Raw genomic sequence first — 18,215 nt, 5'->3', positions numbered from 1 at the left:
AAAATTATGCTTTTGAATAGAAAACGTTGGATAAAAAAAATAAAAAAGTTATGCTTTTGAATAGAAAACGTTGGAAAAAAAAAAAAAAGTCAGTAACTGGGTTAGGTTTAAACAGTAAATTAAAATGAAATGAATTGAAATAAAAATTAAAAGTGAAATAAAATATTATTTTTAAATATTATTATTTTATAATTTAAAAAAATTAAATTATTTATTATATTTTATATAAAAATTTATAAAATTTATAAAAATAAAATAATATAAAATAAAATAAATTGAAAATATTTCTCAATCTAAACTCAATCTAATTGGGTTTTAATTAAGGCCCCATGCATAAAACAACAAAAATACAAACTGATCAAGTAACAAGGAACGGACTCAGAGAGAGAGAGAGAGAGAGAGAGAATCCTGTTTTTGGAGCTCATTGTACCATGTTGCCTCAAACCCAAGCCATTCTTCTCGACCCCTTTTCAATTTTCTCCCCTTGAGAGAGAGAGAGAGAGTGAGAGAGATATGGGGGATCAGCAGCAGAGTGTTAATGGGAACGGCAACAATAACAACAACAACAACAACAAGGAGAGTAGTGGTGGTGGTGTGGAGGAAAGACCAGTTCGAGTATATGCCGATGGAATATACGATCTCTTCCACTTCGGTCACGCCCGCGCTCTCGAGCAAGCCAAGAAACTGTATTATTCCCCCTTTTCCCTTTCTATTCCGTTTTTTTTCCCTGGAAAATAGTTATAAATTCAACATCTTTTTTGGGAAACATTTTTATTTCCTTGGTGGATGCGTTGTTTGACTTCATGGTAGATTTTGTAATGTCTCTTTCATTATCTTCGGTCTTCGGGAAGAAACTCCTATATATGCAGATATTTTTGGAAACCAATTCATTTCCAAGTTTAAATGTGTATCCTTTTTGCTAACCTTTTCAGGCGATGTTATCTGTCAATTCAGTTACTTCGTTTCTTTGTATAATTTGATTCAAGCTGTGCATATACGTGAACTAACATTTAGATTGGTGGATATAGGGTCTATATATGTAACTATTTACTTAAAAATAATTGTAATTACATTATCGGCTTAGCTACTTGATGCTGAATATCAACCTGCAGTTTGGAGTAAATCATTTGGTCATTTGTGAAGATTGATTTGGCGTATATTTATGTAATATAAGGACTCGTTTGGACCTCCTTTGAAAGTTACATTTTCCTGTTGTTTTCTATTTACGAGAGGAAAATTCTACATTCGCTCCTATCCACGAGTAGACATTGACCATTGTTGTGAAAAGTGACGATAGAAAAGTAAATCAAAACAGGAAATCAATCATATGACACAAATTTATGTGGTTCGGCAACGTGCCTACGTCTATAGAACTGTAGATGATTTTATTGTCTTGAGGAATGGCAAAATACACTTTATGGCGAAAATATACTGTTCCATACTGGCTATACAGTTTATAATAAATATATATATATAGGGAGGTTGTACGGCAGAAACCCTAATTTTACAATTTCTAGGTTATTTGCTCGAGTGAGTTGTCGAGCAAACTCTTTGCATAAGCTTTGCTTGAGCGACCTGTCATGTGAACGTCGAGCGAACTCTTTGTTTGGCGATACTCGAGTCACAAACAGGGTCAACAATTTTTACCGGGGGCGTTGCCCATGCCTGCACTCCATGGCCCAAGCCTCATTGAAAAACCACTAAAAAACCGTGATGAATCCTTGTCGAGTTGGATCATCAAATTGAGCTGTTACAAGAATAAACTAGGCTCCACAAACCCAACACCCATCAACTTTTGAATTTTAAAAAAAAAATAAAAATGATCAAAGGGCGATAAAAATGCCACATTATATATAGTGGGATGAGGGTGTGATTTGTAGCATTACTCATTTTGAGATGAGAAATTCAAGATACTCTTTTTTGATAAGTAAAAGTATATTAATAAAAAGAATAGGCAAAAGCTATGTTCAGTACAAAGAACACCCTAACTATGTAGGAGCATTAGAAACAAGGAAATCTTGGAAATTTTGGCCATTAAAATTAACGGCAATGGCCCGAGTACAAAGAGTTCTAAAAAAGAAAGCTTTTAGTTCCTCCATCGATCTCTCTTTGTCCTCAAACGTCCATTCATTGTGCTCTTACCACACACACCACATGATACAAATAGGCATCATCTTCCATATAGCCTTGATTTGTTGGTTACCTTTTAGATCTGTCCAACTATCCAACATCACCACTACTGTCTCGAGCATAACCCAACCCAAGTCTAATCTTCTAAATACCTCATTCCATATCCCTTGAGCTACCTCACAATGTAGTAGAAGATGGTCCACTGATTCACCCTCATTCCTACATATGCAACACCAATCTGCGATGATCACCCTTCGTCTTCTCAAATTATCCGTTGTGAGGATCTTACCCAAGGAAGTAGTCCACACAAAAAATGCTGCTTTGAGAGGCACCTTATGTTTCCAAATCCTTTTCCAAGGGAACTGAGTTGGAAGTTCTTGTGACAGAGACTTATAAAACGAGCGAACCAAGAATAGACCTTTACCTGTAGGTATCCACCACAATAAATCAGCTTGCTGGTTACTCGGTTTGAGTTAATACAAAAAGCTGAAAAGAGCTGCAAAACTGTCCAGTTCCCAATCATGTGCCGCCAGGCTAAAATTGATGTTCTACTGGATTTGTTCCCCCACTATCACCATGACTTCCGCCACCGAGACATCATTGGCACTTACCACCCTGAAAAGAGCAGGAAATAGATCCTTTAAAGCACAATTACCGCACCAAGTATCATACCAGAATTTGATCTTGGCCCCATCTCCTAGACAATATCTTGTGTGGTGGGAAAAGACCCCCCATCCTCTTCTTATATGTTTCCACAACCCTACACTATATGCCCCTCTCACTTCATTGGTACACCATCCCTCCCATAATCCACCATATTTACTCTCAATCACCACCTTTCATAGAGCCTCTAGTTCTTTATGGTATCTCCACAACCATTTTCCAAGTAGCACCCGATTAAAAATTCTCAAATTTCTAATGCCCAAACCACCATAAGAGAGAGGACTGCATACCTTCTCCCACCTGACTAGGTGAAATTTAAACTCTTCACCTATTCCTCCCCATAAGAAGTCTTGTTGTAGTTTCTCAATACGACAACCACACTTGCTGGAATAGGGAACAAGGACAAAAAATAGGTCGGTAGGTTAGATAACGTACTCTTTTTTTAGGGTAATCCTACCGCCTTTTGACAAGTACATTCTCTTCCATCCTGCTAATCGATGCTCTACTTTCTCAATCACTGTATCCCATAAAGAAGCAGCTCTCGAGGCGGCCCCCCAACGGAAGACCAAGATATGTCATAGGGAGTGAGGTAATCTTACACCCTAGAGTATTAGCCAACTGTCTTATACGCTGAACACCTCCAATAGGCACCATCTCTGATTTGTCCAGGTTCACTTTCAACTTAGAAACTGCTTCAAAACAAAGAAGAAGGGCCTTCAATACTCGAACCTGATTATGATTTGCCTCACAGAAGATAAGAGTGTCATCTGCAAACAATAAATGCAAAATACTAATAAGTCCCCCACCTGGGGATCCAATTGAGTAACCAGTCACACGCCCATTAGCGACCAGGGCTGAGGTCATTTTGCTCAAAGCCTCCATTACAATAACAAACAATAATGGGGACAACAAATCTCCTTGTCTTAGGCCTTGTGTGCTGTTAAAAAAACCTGTTAGGCTTCCATTTATCAGAACTGAGAATTTCACCGTAGATATACACCAATGGATCCAAGATCGCCATCTCTCCCCAAAACCACACCTCCCAAGAAGGTCAAGTAGAAAGTCCCAATTAACATGGTCATACGCATTCTCTATGTCTAACTTGCATATAATCCCTGTATTGCCAGCTTTCAGTCTACTGTCCAGACATTCATTTGCAATAAGGACCGCATCTAAAATCTGTCTATCCTTTACAAAAGCATTTTGAGACTTTGAGATTATCTTTCCCACTACCTCACTAAGGCGATTCACAAGTACCTTGGATAGAATCTTGTAAACCCTATTTACTAGACTAATGGGTTAGAACTCCCTAATCTCCTCAGCCCCGACCGTCTTCGGTATCAAAGCAAGAAAAGTGGCGTTTAGGCTTTTCTCAAATTGTCCAGCTGAATGAAACTCTTGGAACACCTTCATGAGATCATCATTTAATACATCCTAGCATGTTTGAAAGAAACCCAAAGAAAACCCATCAGGAGCCGGAGCCTGTCTTTAGCCATTTTCCTCACTACTTCGAAAACCTCGACCTCCTCAAAAGGCCTCTCCAAACGGTTACCATCCATAGGCCCAATAGAGTAAAAAACTAGCCCATCAGGCTTAGGTCGCCAACCCTCCTGCTCGGTAAGTAGCTGTTCAAAAAAGCCAACTACATGATCATTGATTCTCTGCTCATCCTTACAATCTACCCCATCAATCTTTAGCATCTCAATATTGTTCGATCTCCTATGAGAATTGGCTACTTTGTGAAAAAACTTAATACATCGATTACCTTCCTTCAACTATAACACTCTCGACTTTTGCCGCCATGAAATCTCTTCTAATAAAACGATCCTCTCAAGATCTGCAACCAGCACTAGTTTTTGAGCTAATTCCTCCTATGTTAAGGTCCTGGACTCTTGTAGCCGTTCCAGTTCAAGGATCTTCCTTGTCTTGCTTTTCTTGTGTTCTCCAATATCCCCAAAAGACTGACTATTCCAAAACTTTAAGTCTTGGTTTAGAGCTTTCAATTTACCCGCAAACGTGAAACTGGGAGTACCATATATTTGATAAGATGACCACCACTGTTTGATCCTATCCACAAAACCTTCCGTTTTCAGCCACATGTTTTCAAATTTAAAATACCGATGTCTTCTTTGAATCCCACCGCAATCCAACATGATAGGCCAATGGTCCGAACATAGCTGAGGCAATCTCTTCTGCCAAACCTCCGGAAAATGATTTTCCCACTCTGGGGAAATTAAGAATCTATCTAATTGAGACCACGTTTGATTATTGGCCCACGTGCATAAACCCCCCGCCATTGGTAAATCCACTAAATTCAACTCAAAGATGCATTCCGAAAAATTTGACATTGCTGGATGCATTCTTCTATTACCAAATCACTCACTGGGAAATCTTGTTACATTAAAATCTCCATCAATGCGGCATGGAAGACCCCACCAACTGTGTACTCCAACTAGTTCATCCCACAATAATCTATGATCGTTGTCTGAAAGAGGACCATAAACTCCTGCTAATGCCCACAAAAAGCCATCTGATACGCTCTTAAAAGAGCATACTACCGAAAATAACCCAATAAACTCCTCCTTTTTCTCCACCACCCGTTGGTCCCACATCACCAACACGCCTCCTGAGGCCTCGTTAGTTGCCAAATGTATCCACTCCACGTGTGCGCAGCTCCATATACTTCTTACAATTCTTGTAGTAATAACTTTCAACTTTGTTTTTTGTAAACAAACAATGTCCGCCTTCCACTTTTGCAACAAGTTTCTTTTTTGAACACGCTTACTAGGCTCATTTAGTCTGCAAACATTCCATGAGACAATTTTTGGTTTCATTTGGGAAAGGCCAGCCCTTTTCCTTTAGTCCTATCCCTGCTAGAGCCACCTTCAGAGTTCATTGACCAAGCTAGGCTCCTGAGTTCACGCTGTTTCTTGGAACCAGCTTTCCTTTTTTGTTGGTGACCCGCTTCGATAGCGGTGAGCAATGCCATGAATTGCTCCTCATAACCTTCACACTTCAAACCCACCATTTCCTGAATATCCTTCACCATGTTAAACACCCAGTCTGATACACTAGACTGATCTGGAAACAAACACTTCAACGGGATAGGGCTCTGCATTCTAAAATCTGGTTGTTCCTCCATGTTCTCTTTCCCGAGCACCAAACCAACTTCCCCAACAGAGTTGCTAGACACCTGAATAAGCCTCTGCGAGTTCTCATCTGAAAGAAATAAATCTTCATTGGCCGAGTCCCCTATTTCGCTATCCCCCAATAAAATGACGTCGTTGAACAACTTAGGGGTACTCGCCGGACCCTCATCACCTCCCCCACACTCCGTCGGCAGTTTTTGTGCACTCCCCGGAGGAAGAAATGCACTCGGTGGTCGAGGAAGATCCACCTCCAACTCAGTTGCTGTTTGCTGTTTCTTCTGCAGAATCAGCCCACCCTCCAGTTGCTCCACCACCTTCATTGGCGTCTTCTGATGGCGTCATGACGAAGACTCCGGCAAGTCCACCGCCCTTTGGTGGCGGCGCGGTGACAACTCCATCTGAGAAGGCCTCCTTCCTCCACCCACGTAAACTGACCTAGCCCTCCACTCTTGCCGGGCCTTTGACTTGGGCCCCGGCCTATCAGCCCTCCACCCTCCATCCAAACCTATCAAACTTATCTTGTATTGTCGTCATTTGTAATTATAAGCTAAAAGCTTTTATAGGGTCTCTCTTTCCCGATAATGCATGTGTAGGTTTGGGCGTTGTGATAAACAGATTGGGTCAAGTTGCAATAAGATGTCCCCATAGGTTGGGTCAAATTTCAATACGACGTCCAAAAAGGCCATAGGTGAACTTCTTATTACATTTTTTTCCATCTTTGATACTGTTTTACAGATTTCTCTGTGTAGCTACCGGTGAAGCTTTATATTGAAGTGCAAGTGGAGTATCCCCCCACCCCCCTCCCCCTCCCCCACCAAAATGATTTTACTAGGTTGGGTTTGGAATTAATTTTTGACCAGAAATTCCATAAGTCACAACACCACCACTGTTTTTTTAAGTACTGCTTTAGCATTGAAATTAAGTTTGATTGATTCTCGCTTTTACAAATGCAGTTGTATGGTGGATTTAGGATGCAAAATTGAATCCAATTTTATCAGCTGAAAACGGCCTATTGAATTTTCAGTTCTTCTGAGTCTGAAGAAAAAAAACTTGCTTTTATGCTTATTGGATTTGAATGTGATTAGACTTCATTTATAGTTACACTCTCCATCTTAATTTGTAGGTTTCCAAACACATATCTGCTCGTTGGATGCTGCAATGATGAACTCACCCACAAGTACAAGGGCAAAACTGTCATGAATGAGAAGGAACGATATGAGTCTCTCCGCCACTGCAGGTTGGTTTATGTCAAACATCTAAATTTTATTCATTTAACTAGAGTGGACTTATAAACACAAGTTTTTGGTTTGTACACTTTGTAAATAGACTTGGTTTGTATCTCAGATATTACAAAGTAATGGAAATGACAATGATTGTACTGCTCTAATTAGCCTTTTTTAAGCATCTTAATGTATTTCCTCTTCACTTTTTCTCTTTGAGATCCAAAGAGAGGTTAAGGTCTTATTTCATGGAACCTGGTAGCATATTGCTTTTAGCACATTGGTATTGCTGTTTGATTTGCAGATATGGTATATATATGCTGAATCTCTTATTAGCGTTTTTGTTATGCTTGATGCAGATGGGTTGATGAGGTTATCCCCAATGCACCATGGGTGCTAACAATGGAATTCCTTGACAACCACCAGATTGATTATGTTGCACATGATTCTCTTCCGTAAGGTTAACCAGCCCCAAGTTAACTATTGTCAGTTTCTTTAGCTTAAGATTTTCCAAAAATCCCAGGCCCTTGTCTATATTTGATGGATGGGTGTCATGAATTTGAGTTGATCAGGCTAGAACAACGGAAACCTTCACTCTTTGTTAGAAACCACATAAAGTGAAACTCATTTTGTTTTGTTGTTGAAATGTTTGACACTGGCTTATTTTCTTTTATAACAATACAAATTTCCTTTTTGTAATTTAGTGATACTTGTTTCAAACAAGGTCCTTAGTACTTGAATAGCTCACTTTATTTATTTTTATTTTTTTGTTTCTTTTTGCTTTTTGTTTTTTGATAAGTTGCGCCCGCACTGGGTGGGTCCTTTAACCAATGTTGTCACTGTCCATTATATTTATGAGGGGAGGAAATCCCATTTATTACTTTTATATAGGGGCCATCATCTCCAAATAACATGGTAACTGTGCATCCCAGTATGATGTCATTGTAATGTATTCAAATATAGTGTGAATATGATGGAAGTAAATATTATTTTTATGTCATTTCTTTTTACCAGACTGTTTACTTTAACAGTTTTATGCATCTTAAGGTGACTATGTTCTCAAATATGTTAATTGCCTCTTCTTTCCTCGAGAATTGTAGTTATGCTGATGCAAGTGGGGCTGGAAAAGATGTCTATGAATTTGTAAGTCTGAAATCTACTAGATAAATCCTTTCCGTAGTTACTTGATGCCAATAAATATTGGGTGTGTACTGGCTCAATCCTGTAAAATATTTTGCTACCGGGCCTTTATTATTTATCCATTTAAGGCCTCCTCTTCTTTGCCTCCATCTTTTCTCTCATCTTGACTTTTGTCATTCCTTCCTTTTTTTCTCCTCTCGGTATTTCCCTCTTTCCTTAATTGTCTTATGTGATGTGTGTGGAAATATTTCAGATGATGTTTCTTTATTTTTATTTATTTATTTATTTTTTCCTATCACCAGTTGGTCAAGCCTTTTACTTATCAAAAAAAAAAAAAAAAAAAAAACCAGTTGGTCAAGCCTTTTACTTATAAAAAAAAAAACCAGTTGGTCAAGCCTTTTGCTTCTAACTGTTCTGAACACTTGTCATGTGTTGTGGATATGTTTCTTGATTGTCTCATTGCTCAATTTGCTCTTTAACATAAAGCTCCAGTAGTCTTTATTTCAATATGTTTGACATAGATATCTGATACAGGTCAAGTCCATTGGGAAATTTAAGGAAACAAAACGGACTGATGGGATCTCCACATCTGATATTATAATGAGGATTCTCAAAGATTACAATCAGTATGTGATGCGTAATTTGGACCGTGGATATACAAGAAAGGACTTGGGTGTTAGCTATGTCAAGGTGTTTTCTTGTTCATATATCACATTCGTTTTCGAATTTGGTGTTTTCTCTTGTATACTTCTTGTGTACTTGGGCTATGGGCTATGTATACTCTTTTATCAATAAAATTTTTACTTAATACACACACACACACACACACACACACACACATCACATTCGTTTTGTCTTTTGAAAAACATTCATTTTTTGTGTACTTCTTTCAAGCACTATTTAAGATATTTGTTCCAGTATGAACCGATTTCAATCGTGTCATTTCTTACTATCAGGAAAAGCGGCTTAGAGTGAACATGGGTTTGAAGAAATTGCGTGAGAGAGTGAAGAAACAACAAGAGAAAGTTGGAGAGAAGGTATGTATGAAGAAAATTATAAACTGACGCTGTTTGTGCATCTCCTGCTATTGGTTTTTGGAACTTTGTGCTAGATGTGTTAACAGCACGGATGATTTCCTATGAATTTTGCTGAGATAACTGTTCAGACCAAATCACTAATAATTAATACTAATGGTTGGTCATATATGTTAGTCAAGTCGATTGCAGAAGTGTCATGGAATTTGATGAAGTATGAGAGCTTTTGAGTATACAATCAAACTGATAATAATTGTTGCTTATATATAGCCAATGAACTCTAGCTCTAGTGGTTCTTCATCCACATGTAAGAACAGGATGGAAGATGAGACTGTGAGGTCAAAATTCACTGGGTGCATTTATCAATTATTGAATAAGAAAAAAAAAACGTTGCATATTTATGCACAAGAAACTTGTGTTCAAGATTTACCTTGTTGCCATTGTGGGAAGGGAGGCAAGTGGTGGGGTTATGGCTATGGGGATAGGTTACCTTCCATTAATTTATCTTTAATCTATTTTTTTGTTTCATGCACACGCACACACACTTTCAAGGAATGAATGGAAATTTTAATGCTGTGATTTATGCTAGACATTTTCAAGCAATGAGTGGAAGTGTTAAGGCTGTGATGCAGGATATAGTGTTTTGTGTGAGAAATGGGGCTAATGCCATTGGAGAAATTCAAGTAAGTATAGTTAAATTGCTTGCTTGAGACATCAGGGACATTTCAGAAACTATGTACCTATGACAATGGCAAAATTAGAGAAGAACCACAGAGTGAAACCTCCACAGTGACAAAGACTTCGTTACATATTGCCATCGCTATTAGTATAAGAGTTACTTCTAGGGAATGCTTATTATCAATAATGAAGCTAATCACTTTTTTTATTTTTCCTCCAGCGGTATACCCTTTTGGAAAATTACCAATGATTGCTTCTTTCAGATTTACCTTTCAAATGGAATCTCCATTTTGAAATCTAGAACAGTTATCGTGGACTTTGATATACTATTCAATCACACAACAATGTCCCTGTGGGAAAAAAAAACTACTTATAAGAGTTATTCATTGGGGAGCAGGAAACTTGTGGGTGAGTGCAGTTCTTTTCCATGGCCTTGGCCCTTGTTAGTCAATATTTCACCAATTTTGGTCATATTCCCCCACAATCAACGGTCATTAGCCCACCAAGTTCTCGTTATCAAAATGGTGATGTTTCTGTGATTCTCTCATGCGCATACACTTATTATAACTGCAGTTATCAAGTACAGCACCGAAATTATCACCTGCATCCCCCCTCTAATGTAATACGTAGTGCTTGCCATATGGAACTTTCTTTGGAATAAAAGGTTGAGTTCAAGTCAACCTTTAAAAATAACATTTAGATCTTAAGCTTCCAATTTATTCCTTCAAAATGCCTCAATTCTCATGCTTTGGTCCTATTTGTGGAATAACTTTGACTTGTTTGACGGCAGTATTATTTTTCTGTTACTGATTAAATAGTAATATAGTATTAGCTTTTATGTTACAAATTGGACTACACAATACCATCTCGCACACTCCCTTTTCAAGGTTGCTGTGCCATGCCATACCTGTAAAGATAAAATAGAATAAAACCAGCTTTTCAATGCCAAACATCTTGTAATATGATGGGAATTCTTTTGTGCCGTGAGTTTGCAGATACAAACTGTAGCGAAAACTGCTAGGATTCATCGCAATGAATGGGTGGAGAATGCTGATCGACTGGTTGCTGGATTTCTTGAGATGTTTGAAGAAGGTTGCCATAAAATGGTCAGCTCTGCCTCTGTCTCCGTCTCTGTCTCTGTCTCTGTCTCTGTCTCTGTCTCTGTCTCTGTCTCTCTCTATAAACACCTATTGCTGGTACATGTGTCAGGGAAGAGCCATTCAGTTTTTTTTTTTTTTTTTTTTTTTAATCTGAACATTTATTCTGGGCTTATGTCAGGGAACAGCTATCAAAGACCGAATACAAGAGCGGCTGAGGGGGCAACAGTTAAAGGGTTTTATATATGATGAAGAATTTGATGTTTTCTATGATGACTCTGACTCTGATGAAGATGAAAATGAAGATGAAGAAGAGGAAGAAGAAAAACATTACAATGACAACGAAGACAAAAAATGAGCTGCTCTTTCCAATACTGGATGGGATGGAGCATTGATCTTGTTCATGTGTAGCAATATATGTAAACCCCTGCTCAAATGATCTACTCGGCAGGTACAAGAAAACTTGAGCTTGGAAAACGGTTCAAAGCTTAGATGGGTCTTTCATGTTCAGTTATTAGTATGTTCATATATGCTGTGAGGAAAGAAGAGTAGTTTCCTGTTTGAAGTAACTCGTTAGCAAAGATGTATGGTGGAGGCAAAGCTCTTGTGAAGGGATTCTGCTGTAAGAATTTAGACCTAATATTCTATGTAATGCTGTGTAATATCTACTACGATGGTCAACATGTCAGAACAGTTTGTGCCAGACGTGGCACATGGTTAACATGTCACTTAATTATATTAGAGATTTGGTGATATCCCATGGAACAGATATGCTCGATCGAGTTGGCACTCCTATGTTTAGACATCAAGCGAGAGGAAAATACGTTTCTTTTGGAAATTGCTTTCGATAACTATTTCAGGCTAATAATTTCAGTTGCCCATATAGGGTTGGCAATATATTATTTATTCCCTATAGTCTTTTTAGAACCTTTTTTAATACTATTTTTAGGGGGGCTTTTGTTTTATGTGAACCTTTGGAAATTCTCTATGTATTTTGTTCTTGTAGATGATTTCTCGATCGTTGCAACTTCATCCTTTTTTATGTATTTTTATCTATACGCGTCATTAATTAATTTGTGCAGATTACTGTGGAAGTTGATAGTGATCCAAGGGCTGCTTATTTTAGACAAGCAAAGAACGGTCTGTTCTATATCCGGATCGATGGCTCTATTGAAACTCTTCCTTCTTGGTTGGTAAAGATTCCTTCACATACATCTTCGAATTCTGACTCCAAAAGCTTTGGTTTCCTTGGTTTAATTTTGTTTGGAGATTGAAAAAAATCACGGACGAACGAGTTAGGATTGTCGAAACTGCTAGGATTAATTGGGTTTGGACGAGTGATCTGAACATCAAGAGAGCAAAGTAAGTGGTATACATTAGGGGGCATAGTAGCATTTCTCTTTTGAGAAAACTCCTAAATTACACTCGACGGTAGAGAAATGAACTATTGAGCATTTCTTCTCGAGCACCAAAACCATCTCCTATTCATCCTGAGCATTCTTATGCAAAACTGGACTCAACTAGAGAAGTTGTTTCCTTGATGGCAACGACGACTCCATTCCTTGATGGGTACTGCCTCCTGTATATTTGCCTTAAAATTGTTAAAATTGGTTTGATTGTTAGGACAGATGGCCATGTAAGGACGTACTATATATCCATTTCTTCATGTGAATAATATTACCTTATTATATACGTAAGCTAGACTGCGAACAAAACCAAAGAGAAAGTAGGAGACATGCTCAATGCACCAAAGTCAGCAATAAATTGGGAAGAAAAACTAAAAGCAGAAGAAATCATAGGCTTGTCAATCTGATCCTTTATTTCTATATGTATATATATACGTGTGCGCGCGCGTATATATCATTATTGTATATATAATTAAGTAGCACAACTATAAGCTTTACATGCAGAAGACGTGTTTTTCTCCAGTATCACTATGCTGGTCAACAATTATGGAGACCACCCCATTGACGGCCTTCTCGCTCTCCACAGCCACCACATTATTAGACACATCAGTCACTGCATGAGCTGTAAACTTAGGCTCTCCTCGAGTGTGCAATGAATACTGCAGATTATTAATCCGGTGGGGAAATACCAAGACCGACGAGAAATTAGCCTCCCATCTCGTCCCATTTCCGGCCACTGTTAGTTTTCCAACAGTTGATTTCAACCTCATTCCATTCACATTGTTCCTGTCAATTACCACTTGATCGATGTAATTGAATTTCCCATCTAATTGAACTATTGGTACCATATTCCCAGCCCGCCCACTAAACATGTTATCCACAATATTCAACCCAGAGACTTGACCCTTAATCGATTTTAAGACCACATTAGCGTCCCCTAGGAAAAACCCATTACTGACATGAACTTGTACAGGGTCTTCCATGACTATAGCAGTGTAATCCAAGTAACAGTTACTTATCCTGGTTTGTGAGCATCCAGCCAGTTTTACCAATATTCCGATCCCACCAAAACTTGTTGCCTTGTTGTAGCAGTGTACTCCTGTGAGTATGTTTGCCTGACCTCTTAATACAATGCCGATTGCTGCAGAGAAAATTGCAGCATCCGTGACTGCATTGTCATTGCTGCTAAGATCAATGGCAGTGCCTGAGAAATGCCTCTCATCTTTATCCCCACCGGCTGTTGAATGTTGTCCAAGAAAGCAGCTTGAAATGAAGGTCTCGTGGCCCCTTTTAACTATAATTCCCTGTGTTGTGAAGTGGAGAAAGAAGCAATTGTCTACCCGGATTCTGACTGAATCAACAATGAGAATCCCTCCTCCTCGGTAGCTTGAATCGAAGAGAATGTCCCGGAAGGTGATGTCCTCATAGTAGAATGCATTACTTTGGAGCTGCAGCTGGTCGGATTGCGGAGAATTCTCTGACCATAGTTCTATAAGATGTCGATCACCGGGAAATGTATTCGATGCTCGCAAAGTTCCTCCCCGTACCTAGTTAAACATGCCAATATTACTTGCTTTAATACAATTGTTTTGAGTGAAAAGGAGGTCTCTTGTTATAGATTCCTAGTGATCCAAAATGATCGGGGGAGATAGTAACTAAATTGTGGAGTTAACCAAACCATAAGTACATCTAAACATGTTAAAATAAATATAATGGTCTGAATTAGTACTCCCTCAAGCCAAAAGAAATTCAACACTAGACTAGTGCAGATTCTAAAGGCTTGACCTTGACTACATATTATAGCTAAGGTGCTACTAAGTTCAAGTCATAATGTTTACCAGCTAGAATATTGTACATCCCTAAACAGGCCCTACCCCTAATTTTTCCATAAACCATAAAATCCTATAAGCGACTAAGATAATAGGAGCAACCAACGACTTACTCGGAAAAAATGGCAACACTTAATGACAAATTAAACTATTTTTCACGCCAAATATTTCCTGGAATCGATACCTAAAATATACACTTCATATCTCAAATCCTTCGAAAGTTTTTTTTTTTTTTAAAGGACAAAATCTTAATTTTATTTAAATCCACGTTTATGGCGGAAGAATACGACCACCATAACAACCAAAACAACGGCATCCTCCGAAAGTTAACTTCTGTCTTTATCCATCATTGTCGGCAAGATAGGCTACACTTTTGACGACTTCTGCTTTTAACAAATTTCAGAAGAAAGTTAACGAGATAATAGATTTGCAGCGTAACGCTTCTTAAGAGGGTTTTCAAGAGGGATGCCGTTGGATCATAAACTATTGTTGGAAAGGGTCATATTTTTTTTTTTTTAAACTAAAAAGGTGGGTTTTAATGGCGAAAAGAACGGTTCCGTTCCGCTGTTCAATGAGTACCATTCACGCACGAAAGGCAGAACACAGGCTGAAACATTAGTGCAACGTGGCAGAGGCCCATACAGGCACGAGTCACAATAACACCTAAAAAACTCCGGCACCCCCTTAAACAAAGAAAAAAGAGTGAAAACAAAAAACAAAAACAATTTGGACGGTGACTCGTGAGTGAGATGAATCATGATGTTTGATTAGCTAATGATCATAGATCATGAAAAAGAAAAGAAATTATCTTTTTATTAAATACTGATCCTTTCTGTGCATTCGATTCTAAGGAAAACTTGTAAACTCCTTCCTACTTCCTATAATTAGTTCCTTAATTTTAACAAAAACGAAAATCCGATATCGTAACTGCAACCTCATTTCATCGCGTACGTATTTGTTATAGAAAGAAGGAAAAAGCCAGAACAGAACCTAAAGCCATAATTTTTTATTAGAATGTTCTTCGTTCAAAGATCGTTCCAAAAAAAGTTGAAAGTTTTTCTTTCATCCTGGAGATATTTAGTTAATAGGGAGCCAACTGGGGTTAGGCACTGTCTTAGATCGGTAATTGATGCGCACCCGGCAAAACAGACTCGATCGCAGGCTGAGATTTTGAGAGAGAGAGAGAGAGAGAGAGAGAGACTGACCACGACATTGCCAACACCAGATGAAGGGAACCTTATCGGTTTGCTGATTTTGTAGTCTCCACCTTGCAAATGAATCGTCACACCTCCGAAGTCGCTAATGCCAGGCAGCAACTCCAACCCACTTTGCATTTGGACAGCATCTCCCAAGGCCTGCAGTATGGCATCACTGCTGTCTTGTTCCCCGCTTGGGTCTGCTCCATACCCAATTGGATAGAAAATTCTCCCATCCTTTCACAGTACATTCAAAGCATAAACATTTCGTAAAAAACAGAGACGTCGAAGAACCAGTTAATAAACACTACATTATTTATAAGGAAAACAAATAAAGAAACTCGCAACAAATGATGAAGAAAGTAAATAAATGACCATGCATAAAATAACGTACCCTTTTCTTGGCTGAAGGCTCCGGCGATGAAAAATTTAGTTCGGTAGGACAATAGACTGAATTTCCGTCGATTTTTTCTCTAAACTGAAACAGTGCTCGCTCAATGCTGGAACCAAAGGCTTCTTGTACCAACAATACTAATAGGAAACTCAATATTGGCAAGGGTTTCATTGCTTTTGATCGAAGCACTGCTACCTATTTGTCTGGTTTGACACTGGATCTATCGATTGAGTGTGCGCCTGTACGTGGGAGAGACAGAGAGGGACGGGGAGACTGTTTCTTCTGTCTCTCACTCTCTCTTGCACATAGGATTTGGTCACGAGGCGCTCTTAAGATTGGTAATTGGCATTAGCTTTTTTTTATATAGTATTTGTGTGTATTTTTTTTAGTATTAAAAAAAAAAAAAACACACGTACAAACATTAAAAAAGAGAAGAAAACGGTACATTGGGTGCAAGGTTTTCGGTCCCCCTAGCAATATTCAATAGCATTAACGATTCCCACATCCCATATTCATGTTTGATGTGGACCCGTGAGAAATAACATCTGAACTCTGAAATTTCTATTATTTTAAAATTTGATATTTTGGAATTTGGATCATGTAACGTTGTTTATTTTAAATTAATTTATCCCTATTAAATGATGTGCCAAGTTTCTACGTCAATAACGTAGGTTTCTACGTTATTAACTGTATAGTACACGGAAAAGGAATGGATTATGTTGAAATCAGAAATCAAGAGTAATTATAAGTACATTCTCTTCCTCTTGTGTGCAAGACACGGTAGGAAATATATGTGCAATCTACACTGGACATGCAAAAAATGCGGATCATAAAAAATAAAAATAAAAATAAAAATAAACAAACACGTGCAAGGAACTGGGATTTAAGTGGTATATATGGCTAATAATTAAGCTTTACCTTGTAAAATAATTATCTTATTTTTTGTATAGTAATGTTACATTTTATGTTAAATCTTGTCAATATTAATTACACTTGTTGATGCGACACATTTTAAATAGTTTCATATGTCACTCACTTATTAACAATGATTAAAATGTAACCTATCAACAAGTCATGTGATTAAGAATGAAAAGTTTTAAAATGAAAAACAGCATTTCTCATGGTGCAAAGATATGGGAAGAGATCATTTACGGGATGAAACAAGACACAAAAGTGTGAAATCGACTGAAACATGGGCATGTACCAGCCGATGATCCGGGTAGAGAATTGTTGTACTGAAATCGAACGTCGATGAACCCCAACTAGAAGGTCGAGTAATAGGGTGCAAAGATTGTGTGCAAGGTCTAAACCAGTGAATTTTTATTCGTTTGGATCATCAATATATCTCAATTCATCTTAACTTATCATTACAACTTTTTCAAATTCCAACACAAAATATAATAAACAATTCAACTTTTTTAAATTTCAAAATAATACTAATATTAAAAAATAATATTTTAACAATATTTTGTCATCTCAACTCAACTCACTTCAACATCCAAACAGAATAGAAATATATAAATCAGTGAAACTCAAAGAATGCGCCATACCTGTTGTGACTTTCTGATTTTAACAATTAAATTAATTAATAATGTTAGATGTAATTAAGAATTATTATTCTTTTTTACAAAAGAATAAGGCATATAATTAAAAAAATAATTTTTATATAAATCTTATATTTATTTGTTTATTTATTTAAAAAAATACACGACATTTTACATATTTTATGATTACAAATATTATTTTTTTTAAATTCATTGGAGGCATTGCTTAAAAAATAAAAAGCCCTACAAAAGTTTGGGAGGGAGGTCCAGGCCCAGTGGAGCTTCTTCTTGAGCACTCTTCACCTTCATTCCAAAGTCAAGGTTGGGCCTCAAATAATCAACCTATCCGTTAAGTCTTAGATCTTGCTGTTATATAGATGAGATGAAATAAGAAATTTATAAATAGTAATAAGATAATTTATTAATAGTATAAAAATAATTTGTGAATAATTGTGAAATTATTTGAGTTAAGATTTTTATAAATTTTTGGTAAAAAAGAAAAAAAAAGTTGAATAAAAAAAATTATAAAATTAAAAGAATATAATTTCTTAATATTATTTTTATTTTGAGATTTGAAAAAGTTAAAATATCTTTTAGTAATGTTAGATACAGTCGTGGAGTATACAAGCGTCGTGTAATCTTTTTGAAAAAGAATGAGGTCTACTATTAAAAAAATTAATTTTTTTTTTCATATGGGTCTTATATTTACTCATTTTTTTTCAAAAAGATTATGCG

At 37.4% G+C, this 18,215-nt stretch overlaps 2 protein-coding genes across 5 annotated transcripts; one reads left to right on the top strand and one right to left on the bottom strand.

The window, feature by feature from the left end:
- The first annotated feature begins 371 nt into the window (after window positions 1-371).
- Window positions 372-12,021, top strand: LOC121265297 (choline-phosphate cytidylyltransferase 2-like). 4 transcript variants are annotated; one of them, XM_041168868.1, is made up of 9 exons: window positions 374-686; window positions 7,066-7,179; window positions 7,522-7,617; window positions 8,263-8,305; window positions 8,837-8,992; window positions 9,259-9,339; window positions 10,336-10,422; window positions 11,010-11,120; window positions 11,293-12,021. In XM_041168868.1, the coding sequence occupies exons 1-9, from the start codon at window positions 514-516 to the stop codon at window positions 11,467-11,469; spliced, it is 1,038 nt and encodes a 345-aa protein (XP_041024802.1). In that variant the 5' UTR covers window positions 374-513; the 3' UTR covers window positions 11,470-12,021. The 4 variants fall into 4 exon arrangements, with proteins under 4 accessions (XP_041024804.1, XP_041024802.1, XP_041024805.1 ...); XM_041168870.1 differs by lacking the exon at window positions 7,522-7,617 and having other exon boundaries at window positions 372-686; XM_041168869.1 differs by lacking the exon at window positions 10,336-10,422 and having other exon boundaries at window positions 377-686.
- Window positions 12,022-12,915: 894 nt separating this feature from the next.
- Window positions 12,916-16,299, bottom strand: LOC121266621 (polygalacturonase QRT3). The gene is made up of 3 exons (XM_041170502.1): window positions 15,937-16,299; window positions 15,552-15,779; window positions 12,916-14,064 (listed from the first exon to the last, which is right to left on the bottom strand). Exons 1-3 carry the CDS (start codon window positions 16,105-16,107, stop codon window positions 13,012-13,014), a joined length of 1,452 nt encoding a protein of 483 aa, XP_041026436.1. The 5' UTR covers window positions 16,108-16,299; the 3' UTR covers window positions 12,916-13,011.
- Window positions 16,300-18,215: the final 1,916 nt, after the last annotated feature.

This window comes from Juglans microcarpa x Juglans regia, chromosome 5D, assembly GCF_004785595.1.
Source record: "Juglans microcarpa x Juglans regia isolate MS1-56 chromosome 5D, Jm3101_v1.0, whole genome shotgun sequence".
NCBI classification, from domain to species: Eukaryota; Viridiplantae; Streptophyta; class Magnoliopsida; order Fagales; family Juglandaceae; genus Juglans; species Juglans microcarpa x Juglans regia.
This window is presented reverse-complemented; position numbering and strand designations above follow the sequence as displayed.

Bases quoted from the DNA above. Each gene is read 5' to 3' on its own strand.
- LOC121265297 (XM_041168868.1), top strand. From the start codon at position 514: ATGGGGGATCAGCAGCAGAGTGTTAATGGGAACGGCAACAATAACAAC. The intron at 687-7,065 runs GTATTATTCCCC...CTTAATTTGTAG, and splicing joins CTCGAGCAAGCCAAGAAACT to GTTTCCAAACACATATCTGC. The intron at 7,618-8,262 runs GTAAGGTTAACC...CGAGAATTGTAG, and splicing joins GTTGCACATGATTCTCTTCC to TTATGCTGATGCAAGTGGGG.
- LOC121266621 (XM_041170502.1), bottom strand. From the start codon at position 16,107: ATGAAACCCTTGCCAATATTGAGTTTCCTATTAGTATTGTTGGTACAA. The intron at 15,780-15,936 runs GTACGTTATTTT...GTACTGTGAAAG, and splicing joins AGCCTTCAGCCAAGAAAAGG to GATGGGAGAATTTTCTATCC. The intron at 14,065-15,551 runs GTCAGTCTCTCT...ATGTTTAACTAG, and splicing joins CTGGTGTTGGCAATGTCGTG to GTACGGGGAGGAACTTTGCG.